The 14,268-nt window shown below is 39.6% G+C and overlaps 1 protein-coding gene across 2 annotated transcripts in view; it reads left to right on the top strand.

Annotated features, from left to right (window-relative positions):
* The window catches only part of CNKSR3 (CNKSR family member 3), a 60,848-nt gene that overhangs the window by 28,298 nt on the left and 18,282 nt on the right, over positions 1–14,268 (top strand). For both annotated transcript variants that reach the window (XM_071435148.1, XM_071435156.1), the window contains exons 3-7: positions 6,400–6,602; positions 7,800–7,887; positions 10,420–10,461; positions 12,315–12,434; positions 14,176–14,235. In XM_071435148.1, the coding sequence (XP_071291249.1) occupies positions 6,400–6,602; positions 7,800–7,887; positions 10,420–10,461; positions 12,315–12,434; positions 14,176–14,235 (513 nt within the window). The remainder of the gene's footprint in view (positions 1–6,399; positions 6,603–7,799; positions 7,888–10,419; positions 10,462–12,314; positions 12,435–14,175; positions 14,236–14,268) is intronic.

Below are 14,268 nucleotides of genomic sequence, written 5' to 3' on the forward strand. Positions count from 1 at the left end.
GTTCTCTAACTTTTTCCTGATAAGAGGCAACTTCAATTCATTTGCTTGCACTTCCAAAGAAGAAGTTGTCTGAGTGATGTTGTTAGATCTTGTGGCTCCTGTTAGTGAACAGTTTGTCTTAGAAGACAGAAAACATCCTGTTGAAATGACAGCTGCTAGAAGTTTCTCACATCAGTTGAAATGGGTTTAGGGTAATTCTGTAGCAAATCTAGGAAGTTAATAAAATTCTTGAGATGAGGGATGTTTCAGCACCTCAGTTACAGTTTAGCTGAACTCTTAATTGGATTCAGAACTTAAGCTGTTCTTTTGTCCTACTCCTGATACATAACTGCAGATACTTTGAAAACATGCTCTGAAAAGCATAAATGTATTTGGGATTGTTTTACTAGTGCAGGCTTTATTTAAAAGCCATATTCTGGTCACAGCCCTGAAGGCCTGTTTGATGTAGTGCAGTGTAATGAGCAGCAGAGGTATATATAATTACATCAGGGAGGAGGGTGGGAAAGCTTGCCTGATGATTCCTTGGCCAGCACTGGCCTGCCTTCCTTACATTAGGCAAGGTTTGGAGCAGCCTGCATATGCTTCTTGAAATGGAGAGTATTTATTGTCTCTGTGATACGTGCTTTATTGGCTGCAGAGAGGTGCTGCAGGGAGTGTTCCTACTCCACAACCTGGAGCAAATTGTACTGAAAGAAGCATATTTAATGAAATCTCTTCAAACGATCTAAAATGTTTCTCCAAAAAGTTACTCTTATACTTGAAAGACATTTTATTTCCTTTAGGTATTTGATCTCCCAAAAAATGTTAACATTAACTTGAAAACCTAATAGAAGAATGTAGCTGGACTGAAAAGCAGTTTGTGGTGTGGGAAGGAACTTGTTGGGTGAGTGTGGGGGTCTGGTGAGTTAGTAAATGTAGTATGGGCTGTATATGGTCCTGACTGAAGTCATCTATGTGGTAGTCCCCAAAGGCACTTTTTTATTCTCTTGAAAATGTTAGAATAAAGTGAACAAAGCTGGACAGCTGCCAGAACCTAAAGCTGTGTTTTATCTCTTACAATTTCCTTCTAATTTCCTTTGTAGACAAAAGTTTTGACCTCAGACCCATTTCTGGAAATCCTTTGTGAAATGCAGCTCAAGTTAATGCATTAGACAGATATTGCATATAACAGCTGAAATGTACTTGTTCCCTTTTTAAGAGGTGAAGGAAGAATTCCTATGTTTTCAGTATGCCCTTTGCCACCTTCTTGATGCCTGTTCCCTTGGGTTTTTGGAGCTGCATAGAATCACCACTGATTTTGTTTCCAAGGGATACTAAATGCTAACGACAACTAATTTTTTTGTTGTTGTTTCTTCTTTTTGTGCAAGAGAGAGGTTTCCTGATTCCACCTGCATTAGTTCTTTGAAAGTGGTAATGTTTATTGTTTAGTGGATGTTTTGGACATATGCTGACACTTTCCCAACTTTTGGGGCCTTGTAAGCAAAGGAACTATTTTTTAAATTTATTTTTTTAAATATTTTTTTCTTTTTTGTTCCCCCCTTTTTGACCCCACTGCCACCCCCACTAAGCTGTCAGCTCACACTGTGGCAATGTAGCATTGGCTGAGCCAGCCTGATGTCACTCTTCACAAGCTTGTCATTCTTGGTGGAGAAAGGCTGAGAGGGGATTTTGGTGGTTTCCCAGTCCTGGAGTTCCCAAGAAGAATTTCCCCTTGTATCTATTTTGCCTTGGCAGTTTCCCAGCTAAGTTTCCTTCAGATCAATGCTTTGGTTCCCTCATACCACAAGAACCCGTGTGGCTCTCTACAGACAGTGAGGAAGCTCTCTTTGGGACCTCTTTCTCCTGCAGTATCTCTTTTCAAGCATTCCCCACAGAGACCTTTGTTCCAGCCTCTGTAGATCAGTCACTAAATAGTGTGAACATAATCGTTGCCTTGAGAAAATACACCAAATGCACCCAATTTTTTAATTTAGTTTTTCTAGGCATTGAGTACTATTGGGCAGCACTAAGCTAAAAATATGTCTGGAAGTTCCTGGTGTGAAAAGGAAATAATTGCATCTTTCTCTACTGCTTTGGTGATGAAGCAGTGTTCCCTCATGTTCTCATAGCAGTGGCTGCACATGCAGCATCTTGAGGAGTCAGCAGGAGAGTGCAGACTGGAATACAGCATTTCTGTTGCTGTTCAGTTGGTCTAATAGAATTTTCTAAACGGGTGTTGGAGACTTATTTGAGGAATTTAGAAGATACATCAAAGGACCTGAATTCCCCCTGAAGAGGGGAAAAAAATCAACTAGAGTATATCAACTTTTTGTTGACAGTAGTGCTTGGTGGGGGGAGGAGGAAAAGGGATGGAAGAAAGATCATGTTTCTTTGTTGATTGAAGTATTTGGGGGAGAGGGGAACAAACATACCTAACTTTGCTTTTCAAACCACAAAAACAGGGACAGAAAACAAGCTTTTGAGGGCTTAATGAATATAAAACAATGTAAGCAAGAAAGTATGCAAATATTTTCACTTTAAATGTGTTCTTTGGATTTGATTTCTGAATCTTTGCCTACACTGTATGATGGGAGAGTTTGGAAACAAAATGCAGTGGATTTTTCTTGAGATTAGAACAAAGAGGTACTCATTATATACAATTACAAAAACACTCCAAGCCCTGAAAAAACCCATGAACAAAAAAAGGACATAGTTGTGCCTTTCATCATTTTACTGGTGGTAATGTTCTGCCAGCATGTTTGCAGCATAACAAAATATAACATCATAACATGAAGAAAAAAGCATTCATGAACACTTACCCTTTGGGTCCTAATCATTGTCAAAGGATATCTATGCACTACCACATAAAATTTTAGATTTTTTAGATGCTTTAAATTTTTTGTTGTTTATTAGGAAATTTACTACTCCAGAGGATTCTTTAGAATGCATTTTTGTTAGAAGGAAAAGAGCAAGAACGGGTGACTGTGACAGTACCTTGTGTTAATTCTTTATATAGCCTGCAGTGAGCTGGGTCAGCATCTGAGCAAGCATTTGAACTGGTTTTATTCATTTTCTTCCCCCAGAGCAGGTTTTCAGTTCAATCAGCTAGCATGCCCAACTCATCACATTGCAGCATGTGACCATGGCTGTGAAAGGGAAGAGGATGCTGTCCCTGGGCAGTACCAGAGCTCTTCATCAGCCAATTCAGCTCTGACACAACTGCTCTGCTCTTTTGACTTCAGTTAGCCACGTTTGGTTTTTTGTTTTGTTTTTAATTTTTTTGTTTTTGGCTGCCTGACCGTGAGCCATTATTTGGTCAGATTACCTTTTCTCATTAAATGTGATGGAGTTTAGAAGGAGTGAGCTCATGTGCTCTCTCCTGCACGTGTGGGTGCTGCCTCTCCTCCAGCCCTGCATGTGGCTCCCCAGGTTAATGAGTAATAGCCTGGGAATGTTTGACATCAGGTGCTCTTGACCGCTGGCTTCAGCCTGTGTTTAGGTCAAAACAACTTTGATGTTTAAAATCGGGAGCAGTAGTAAAGTGCAACCTTTTTTTTGGTTCATGAGCAACATCTTACAATTACTTAAGCAACCAAAACCTTTTGGTTGCTTAAGTAATGATTTGATAACTCTTGTAGCCTTAATCCTGTGGAAATATTTCAAGAAAAGCCTGCTAAGCTTTGCACTTCAACTGTGTGTCACTGTGAAGGTTGTTTGGTGTGCTGCCATAGTATCAGCATTCCTATCTGTCGTGGACTGGGGCTACAGTTCTATGACAAGTTAAATTAATCCAAGTCAGCTGCTGTCTCCACCCCCTCCTGTCCTCTGATTAGTGATCCTTTGTGCTTGCACTCACCTGACCCTGAAGTGAGCTACTTCAGGGAGCTAAACCAAGGGATTAGATTTCTTTGTATTGCTTAGATCCCCAAGCCAACCCTCCCAACACACTGGACATTGCAAGTGAAGGAGAAAGAATAGTTGGTGATGTCAAGAGAGTTTCAACTCCTGACACCTCCAGCTGGTGGTGTCAAGAGAGCTGGTGAAGAGAGTTTCAGCTTGGATAAAGGCATTGCTGTACCTGGTGAAGGGGCAAAATGCTTTCTGTGTATTACAGCAGACAGTGAGGGGACTGGTGGAGCAGAGGTGGCTTGGGTTGGGATGACTCCTATTTCTGGTGTAGTTCATCCACTAGGGCTGATCCACAGTTGTCCAGTTTGGTGTCCTGGTACTCAAGAGCTGCATACTCTGTGTTGTGGGTAGGTGTGGTGCTTGGTCAGGGCTTTTCCTGAAGCACAAACTGCTGGTTTAGCAGTTGAAGTGCACTCTGTAGAGCCTTTGGGGGAAGCTGTAGGAGGGAACTTAGAGCAGTGACCTGGAGCTTAGCTGTGGTGGGGTCTTGGGAGTCTTTTGGGAACACATGTTGCAGTTATGAGCTGGAGCCCCTGCATCCCTAGAGGCTGCACCTGTGTTGCTGAAGTCACCCTCAAAACTGAGAACAACTTGACAGAATTATTTAAAAACTACCTGAACTGGAAGAGTCACACCAGACTCACCTGTGGTATAGATAAGATGAAAAGTGTGATAAGGGGTATGTGAATGTTTTAAGGCCAAGCCCAAAATCTTACCTGGTATATCAACAACACATGTCCTCTTAAATGCTGGTGCCACCTCTAATCTCAAGTACCCACAGGTGGTTGGCTGAGTTTGTGCATCTGAATGACAGAAAGAAAGATCTGGAGATACTTAATTACATGAAAACTCTCAAGTTCTGATCAGGGTGATTGGGTTGTACCTCTGCACAGAAAAATATCTTCTGTTTTCTGTGCCTTTATGAAATGCAGGGGATCAGCGTCCCCTAGTTCCCTTCTTTAAGGGCAGGGTTTCTGATATGTGGCTACTTTCTTGTCATCATAGCAACTTGCCCCACATCCAGACCTGTTTGTGAAAAAGTATTCCCTCAACAATAGACTAATATTCAGTCTTCTAAGAGGGGGATAAAACTAACTGCAAGAAATGCATAAAAATAATGCTCTTGGGATGCTGGGTTTTCTTGGTGGGTTTTTTTTTTGTTGTTGTTTTTGTTAAAATTTAAAGGTGATAAGTTCACACATCACAGTGTGCAAGTACTTTAAAGTTGTTTAGTAATCCAGATCTTTCCCTTTCTGTAATCCTGGAAAATTTAAGGATATCCTTTGCTGTTGCAACAGTGGCATTTTTTAAAATTGGACATATCCTTTCAACCCTTACTCCTGGCTGCACATTAAGGGTATTTCCTTGCCAAGAGCCCTGAGGTGGAGGAGGGAGGCACTTGTGTAACTTAAACCCACTGGGATCTTATCCATAGGAGGCAGTAGGATTTTAAAGGTAGCTGTGTAGCTGACACCTCTCCATACACTGGAGACATGTGTTTCTTTGGGTCAAAGATTCTTACATTTTGTAAATAACTTAATCTGAAATGTTCCAGCCTGTTTTACAGGTGCTTCACTCTGGAGGGAATGGATATACAAGCCAGCATCTAGGAATTAAATGGAATTAAAATTTGCCTTAGTTGGTTTAGGTTTTTGTGTAGGAAAGTAGAAAGAGTAGAGAGTGTATTTGACTGAACTATGGAACTTGGAGTTAGGTTGCAAGAATCTGCAGCAGCAAAAGAAAAGTGAAGGGCAGGACTCTTGTACTTTTGTGTGTTTGTTTTGTTCTGGTGGGAGTGGTTTTTTGTTGTTGTTTGGTGTTCTTTTGTTTTTGTTTTTTTTCCTCAAGAAAAGTAGGAATTTGAATCTATACAGTTGAAGTTGTAGGCAAGGCTCTCAGATCTTTGTTTTGTAAATGAATGAAAAATTGGATCTCTAAAAATGGGTTTAATTACCATGTATGATTTTAACACTGTCCTCAAACTTGCAAGTAATTGCATTTTTGTAGTCAAGAAGCACAGTTGCTGAAAACTAGTGATTCAAATATTTATTTAAGCTTTTGATTGCAAAACTGCATTTGCTTCCTGTTGATGTTTTAATCTCTTACCAGATTTAACTTATCTTTAGTTGTGAATGAAATGTTACTTCAGTGTTTATTTACCACAGGATAGAAAATGTTTTAAGAAAAACAAAATGCTTGCTCTTCTTTAACACAAAGAAAAACAATACATTTAACAAGTAAGTGATATCTATTAGGACACTGGGACTTGATTCTGATGAAAAAGTGTCCTTAAATCTCATTAATGACAGAAACTGAGGTTTGGCACTTATAAAAGTATTCTTTACTGGCTACAGTGTAGAACAAATCTTTCAAGACATTTTTGCCAAAAAACCATGAGAAAGTTGTGCAAATCATCAAGGCTTTTCATCCCATGTGAGCTTTTAACTTGTTTTATAATAAATAGGAGAACTCAACAAGGATATTTAGCAAGCCTCATAATGTTCCTTGCAGAACTATGGCCTTGAAACAGACAATATGAAGAACCTGGTTCTCAAGCTACGAGGGTCATCCAACAATCTGCAGAACTACATCAGCAGCCGTAGGAAAAGTTCCAATTATGATGGAAATACCTCTCGCAAGCCCCCCAATGAATTCCTTACTTCTGTCGTGGAGCTTATTGGTGCTGCTAAAGCCTTGCTTGCATGGTTGGACAGGTAAGGATCAAATGGTTATATTTTAATTTGCTGCTCTTAAGAATTGCTTCTCTTAGTAGGGCCTTTCCTAGATGCTTGGGTGTAAAGATCTTGATGTTACTAACCCCTTTTTTGGTGTTGCTAGAAGACCTCTAGTGGATAAATTTAACCTAGGGTATCATTCTTGCACTTCCACTCTTGCTAAAAGCAATGAAACTGTTAACGTTGCACTCAAACTGGTATTTATAAAAGTAGGAGTGTTCCCTTTTAGGTCAGTTTCTCATACACATGGTTTTCCCAGCTTCTAAATTACTTGTCATTGGCAGATCCCTTCCTGAAAGATTTTTTAATGTTCTGCTGAAATCATGGCCTTAGCTATGTGATTTGAAAACTGAGCAGTGGGAGAGATTATCCCTCTGCTGTTTCATTTTCTCTTTTTATTTGGTGTTTTTTTTTTTTTTTTTTTTTTGCCTGGAAAGAGACAGAATTATTTTGTTACAGCTGCAGCAGGGGTGCAGTCCATGTTAAGAGATGAATATAAATTCTCAAAGCCTTAGCTAGCTTCCTGAGAAGGAGAGTTAGGAGAATAGCTGCACAGGGACTGGCAGCAAGGTGCACTTTTATCCTTTGTCCTGCTCTCAAGTAAGGACTTGATCTGTGTCCAGTCAGTGATGTTAACACTTTGTGCCTCTCAGCTGGTCCTCTCCTCTCACTCTGTTGCTGGCAGCTCACCCTAATTTTTTTTCTGTAACTCACAGTCATCAAAACTGCTGGCTTGTCCATTTCTAGACCTGCTATGGTTATTTCTCAACCCCTCTTCTAGGCTTTGAAACTGTCTGAAAGATCAGAGGTAGGGCTCTTCAGGTCCTAAAGCTGCCCTACCTATAATGATTCTTCTCTAAGTCTCACTGGACCTCTGTGTGTAAAACGTGAAAATCTATTTTTCTTCTTTTAGAGAACTGTTATCCCCTTGTCTGGTCAGAAAGTTAAAGGTTCTCTCACTGGTAAACCCAAGGACAGGGCTAGAAAATTCCCCATTTTGGTGCAAGAGTGGAGCAGGACTACACAGTCAGGAATATTTACATTGTAAAACTATCCTCACACCTATATCAATGTCAGAGTTGCAGCACTTACCAGTGAGGAAGAGCATATGGGACTAAGGTAGGATGGGGAGAAGGCTGGTCCTTCCAATCTAAGGGGAATTTTCTCTTGTTGTAGGACCCCATTTACAGGTATTGCTGACTTCTCATCAATGAAGAACAGAATCATTCAGCTCTGCTTGGACCTTACTACTACTGTTCAAAAGGTCAGCTGATTTCTTTTCCTCTCTGCTTTCCAAAGGGGAAGGAAAGGAGATGTTGGGGAAGTAGTGTGATTGCTTTGTGCCGAGTGCTAATGAATGGCAGTTCTGGGAATGAGAGCTTACTTTTAACTTTGAAAGTCCATGAAGGTCAGTTTCAGCTGTCTGTGTTTCTGAGTCGTGGGATTTTTTTGTTGTTTCCCCTGCCTTTCAATTTAATTATCAATTTTGGTATTGCTGGCTGTGTCTTAAGTGACTGCAGCTTAAAGGCTACTCTTATTTTCTTGAGCTTTCCTGGAAAGAGGATTAGTCTTCGAAATAGTTGATCGGCATTTGAAAATTTTCACATTCCAAGCAGCATGTTGAAAAACAGTTATCAGTGCTAACTCAAAACAAAAATATGGCTCCATTGTTTTTTGTACCTATGTTTGCAGACTCCATAGATCTTGTCCCATGCAGGAAGTTTTAGCTATCAAATGGGAAATGCTGCATGTAATGGAAGGAGCTGACACTTTTATGATACAGATCCCACTAGCCAGACTGCTTCTGCCACTACTGCAAGACCAGAATATTTTTCAAAACTTTAATTTACCAGCTGTATGATGAGTGCTTGTATAGATAATAGCTAAAAGGGCAGCCGTGGTAATCTTGGCAGCTGCCATAAAATTTTGCTCTCTGAATAATGCTGCCTGTTTTTGAGCCTGTTATGAGACCGTGTCACTGCTGTGGCTGTGAAGCACTTCAGTGCACACAGTGCACACTTCAGTGACTGCCAAACTTGCTCATAACCATTATTCTGTACCCATATAATGTTTGAACTCTGGAGGACTATGTCCTGTTACATGGGTGATTTCCTCCCCATGCTGAAGGGGATGATGGCAAAGGACAGAAACATCCTGAGCTGTCAGGGTGTGATGCCACCCAATGATGTCAGTTGTCATTGTGAAAGGATGGTGTCTGGGTACCCCAAGATATGCATGCCTGCTGCTCAGTGCCCTTCTTGCTGGGGCACTCTGTGTGCAATTGCACAAACTCAGTGATTTACAGCTACAGATGTGCAGACTGTGCAGTGGAACAGTTTGTGTTTCTAGCAGCAGATAGTGTTCACCCAAGAGTGCTACAGGAACTGAGATAGGAGATTGCTGAATGTATTAGTAAAGCTGCTAAAAAGTGTGTCTAATCTTTCTGTTAGGTCAGCCTTTAATGGCAGGGGAATGGAAGTTGTGAACAGCAACCCTGGCATTTAAAAAAATGTCAGATTACTTCTCTGCCAATTTGATATGACCTATAATAAAAGATGGGCTTGGTGCATATGGTAAAAGCATTAATGGGGGAAGAACCAACCAACATGGTTTTGTCCTGGGACAGGGCACATATGCTAGAATAGTCTAAAGGAGTCTCCTATGTGGAAAAGAGAACAGTGGAAAAATCATTAGGAGGATTTTTAGACTTCAAAAGTATCTCTTATTAAGACATAGACTACAGAAGCAGGTGGTCAGTTCTAATGATGAAGAGGCCAGTGGCTCTCATGGAACCAATGCTGCTCTGCATAATCATAAATAATGCATAAAAGCATATCATAATAAAGCATGGCAGGAATGCAAGAAGATTCTAGTTACCTTTGATGATAGCTATATAGATTCAAGGACAGGATTTTACTCCACCTAAAGTTCCATGTCAAACTTGAAGGGGTAAATAATAAACAGTATAAACGAAATGAGTGGGAGCAGAAGGACTTTGCAATATTGAGCATTTTGGCTGTGTGATGATAGATGGCATTTCCTATTGATTTGTGCAGATGTATTTAGCAGAGAAAAATAGGGGAAAGTCCTCCACAAACTTCTACAATATGACTCCTCCTTCAGCCTATTAAAATGCTTGGGGGTTTTCTCCTTGTAGATATTGTAAATCTTGGTCTATTATTTACTTGCTGTTTTAACTTTTTAATCTGAGAATAATATCATTCTCCAGTTCAGCACTTCTTGCAGAAAACAGTGACAACTTCTGTAGATTTTTACATGAACTTGTTTCAGGTCAAAGGCTTTTATACCTGGACTATGTAAATAAAGCCTTGTGTGCAGTCCTCTGCCCTTCAGGAATGTCACTGATAGCATATTTTTTAGAAAATCACATTCCCTTCTATATTTAACAGTATGTTTTAGATCTATTTTGATGCCTGGGGCAGAGGAGTACCTGAGTTGGGGTTTATCAGTGAAAGGCAGGCACATCTGCCTGGCCATCTGAGAATCTGATTTAATTGTGCAAGGTTCTGCTTTTCTAGAAAATTCAGCTGCTGTAATTGAATCCCACATTCTCTTAGTTTTCAAGGTTTATTATTGCTTTTTGCCAGGGCCAGAAAATAGTTGCTTAATAGTCCTTTTGAGCCCTACTGGGTGAAACTAATCTGACTAATCCCTGCAGCATGAATAACTCTCTTTCTATTTCAGGTTAAAATGGCAGTTTTGTAGAGTTTTCAGAGATTATTTGTTTCCATGTTTATTGGTTAATGTAGGGGTTTTGTTCTTGTTTTATTTTTAGGATTGCACTGTGGCTGACATGGAAGATAAAGTCCAGACTGTGGTAAGTTTATGTTTCTGTTGAAACTCAGCTGTCTGCATTCACATTCATTTCAGCTGCTTCTATGCTGACTGTATTGACAGCAGCTTTTCAGTCCCAAATGCACAAGCATATCATGCAAGTAAACATTACTATGAGTTGTTTTGTGAATGTTTTTTCATGTAGAGGAAATCACTGAAATTTCAGCAGATGGATTGTGTGCAGTGATAGCATGTAGTCAAGTATGCCTTAAAGTTTCATTACACAGCTATATTTCCAAGAGAATTTAACCTCAAATTTTCAAGGGAGGACTAGTCCCGTAAAATATCACAGGTTAAATAAATCAATTATGCCTGTGAAGTGCATTTAGCACCCTAATAAGCAGAAGCTCTGCCTTATTATGCTTCTTCCTGTAAAAGAGCTGCCCTGCCACAAAAGTGAAGCTCTGGCTCTGTACTTTGAGCTTGAGTTTTTAGGGCTGTTTGAAGCAGCCTTGTGACCAAATGCAGAGTGTAATGGAATGCTTTTTATATTTTGTAACAGTTAATCATCGCTTCCTGCTTTTGACATGAACCAGGCTGTGCTCTTTGATAAGGCCTTCCGGTAGCTCATAGATGCTTAGGAATTTAGTAGCACAATAACTAAAAATAATTTTGTTCATAAATAAGGAGACCATGTAAAAGGGAGTTCTCTGTATCTTTCTTTTTCCATTTGTGTACACCCACCCTGGAAGTAGGTATTGTTGTTTGGAATTCCCTTGTTTGAGCAGTTCCTCACATTCACACTTAAACATTGTTTTGATTTATTTTATTGCTGCTCTAGAAATCTGACGTAAAACGAAACAGAAAACGTTGGAGCTATTGTTTCCAGGGACCATTGTAATCCAAACCAATGTCCTCCTATGACACTGCTCCCCCCTATTCTGTAGTTACACGTGTCTACTTTGACTGAAGGATTCAAGCCCCTTGTGAAAGGTGACTTACCTTGCAGGTTCCCAAACTGTTTATAGCTAACTACTGTACTGTGTACTAATCTTCTCTCCCCTCTCCTTTAAGATTTTGTAACCTACTTGGAGTGTCAGCTTTGCTTCAGTTGATATCAAAGCAGAAAACACAGTGGGACATAATGAAATTTGTGAGTGTAGAGAGAGCACAGATTTTTTGACTGTTTTTTCTTCTTTTTTCGTGTTTAATTAGACATTCTGGTAGTTACGTGTTCTGCAAGGCAAAGCCATTCTGCCTCCAACTTTACTGACACACATGCCAAGGTCAGAATTGGCCTTTATTTATAATGTTGGCTTAGGATCAGTTATGTTTTGGTCAAAAGGAAATATGAACCTTGCCTGTGTAAGCATTCCAGAAGAGGTCAGTTCAGAGGCATAATGGAGAGAAGTACTGCAGAAGCACTTGAGTGCTGGATGGTCCTACCTTATACTGTCAGGTTTTGTGCACATATGTCAATGGCCAACACATCACTTTTTGTGACACATGGCTAGTTGTATTCTTATAGCAGAAATACAGAACAACATGAAAAATGTCAATTGTTCCCACAAGGAATCACCAAAATGTTTCAATTTTTAATGAGTTCTGTTTTGGTTAGAGCAAACAAACTCCAAACCCAACTTTTTGGCATATTTTTTGTGTTTATTTTTTCAGACAGAGGCTGTGTCAGCATCTGTTAGTGATGGTAAGGTGGCACTAATGGAAACAGGTTGTTTCTGTTTTACAATAAGGATGTAATCATGCTGTAGAATAGATCTGTACAAATGAATCTTCTATTTCAGTGATTTTAGAACTCATTTGCTTTGTATCTTTTGAAACTAAAAGAGGAAGAAGCCAAGAGAGAATTTTCCTGTTTTTTGTGTGTTCTCATTGCAGGCCAAGACTTTAAATGGCATTTGTGACAAAGCCATCCGGTCCACTACAGACCCACTGATGAGCCAGTGTGCCTGTCTGGAGGAGGTCCATTTAACCAACATTAAGCCTGGGGAAGGCCTGGTAAGAAGCAAGGCTGGAGTGTCCTGATTTTCCCAGTATTTAATAGGTAGCCCTGTGAGCCAATACAAGTGTGTATTTATAATAAAGTATTTCAAATCTTATGGTAACCTGTGGGGAAAAGAAAGAGGCACAAGAATGAACCCTAAAGGTCAGTTGTCAGGTGGTGTGCTGGAGTGGCTGCCAGGGACAGATATGCACATTAATAGGCTTGACCCCAAATATAATTTCTGATTCTAAATTGTTGAAGGTTTGTGTGTTAACCAGGATATTGGAGAATTTACAAATTCTTGTGAAGCTAGGAGTTTTATTTTTTCAGGTTACCATAGCCACTTTTTTCCCAGGGGGGCTGGGAGAGGGAGAAGGCAATGAGAAATGATTGTTTGAAAGATGCTTTTTTATGTTTTTTATAGCAAGATAGAGATGAATGGGAGAATTTTGGAGGTTTGCTGTTAGCAGGAAAATGAGAATTTTTTAACTCTTTGTTGGCCATGTCTTAATACTGACTCTTATTCGTTCAATGGATTCTGCTTAGCTGAGTGCTGGTTATGAGAAACTTAATTTGAAATCTTGGTGGATTTTCTGTCTAGGGAACAGATGTGTTAGAATGAGTTGGAGGGAATTTAAATTGTTACATGCATTTGTATTCACTCCTAGCCCTGGAGGCAGGAGAGATGAGCATTTTTAGAGAAAACTGCACAGTCTTACTGTGCTATATAGTTTTACCTAGACTAGTGGATTTGACTGAATCAGTCATGCATTTTTGAAATAATGGGAACTTCTTTGTTAATACATAAGCTCCATTGAAGCAGAGTCAGTCTAGCTTGACCTAAATAAGAAACAAGGAGGTGGGTGCACCCAATTGGATACTGACTGGAAAACAGGCAGAGAATTGGCTGAAGAGGAAGGGTCAAAAAGATCATATAATTTTCCACCTATTTTTAAAGCAAGTGTGATAACTTCAGGCATCTAAGCTGCTTTCAGCCTCTGAGTAACATCCAATACTGTACTTCTCAGAGTTTCTAACAACAGATGTAGAAAGGAAAAGTAGTCATGTATTTGTTCATAATTGATGAAATCAATTTGCTGGTCACCTCTTGTGGGAAATCTATGTAATTATTAGTTAATAGCCTGTTCATGATTTTTAATTTGGTGCTCTTGTAGTCAACACCCACTTCATCCAGTTTGCCCTTGTGTTCACACTCAGCATTAGCATACAGAGCCACAAATACTCTGCTGGAACTTTAGTGCTTATGTAAGCATTGTGGTTATGAGGCTGTCTGTGTATCGACTTACCAAGAGAAGCTGTAAAAGAACATGTCAGCAATACTTGTAGCCCATCTGTGTGGGTCTGCTCTGTTTGGAGAGAACTGGTGGCCACCGAGTAAAACCTGTAATTCTCTAAAGCAGGCTGGATAGTAAGGAAATAAAATTCTGTTCAAGGCCAAAGTCTGACAAGGCAGAAAAATCAGCAGTGTTTGGTATTACCAACCAGAGAGTGTTTCTAAGTCTTATTCCATACACTAGGTGTTTTAAGTCATTATAAATATTGTAATAAATTACACTAAATGATCTGTGAAGAAGTTTAGAGTGTTGTAATATTAGACTACACACTTTTTCAGGGAGAATATACAAATTGTTAACTGGTTTTAATAATGTTTTGAGTCTGTTGCCAACAGTGTTTTAATCAGATAAGTTATGTGGTTTGTTTTGCCTTTAAACTTGTTTTTCATTTTTTCTTTAGGGAATGTACATCAAATCAACTTATGATGGATTGCATGTAATTACTGGAACTACAGAAAATGTAAGTGAAGCAAATGTAGATTACCTCAGACAG

Source organism: Agelaius tricolor, unplaced genomic scaffold (assembly GCF_023055355.1).
Source record: "Agelaius tricolor isolate 1412-34295 unplaced genomic scaffold, bAgeTri1.0.p SCAF_1, whole genome shotgun sequence".
Classification (NCBI taxonomy): domain Eukaryota; kingdom Metazoa; phylum Chordata; class Aves; order Passeriformes; family Icteridae; genus Agelaius; species Agelaius tricolor.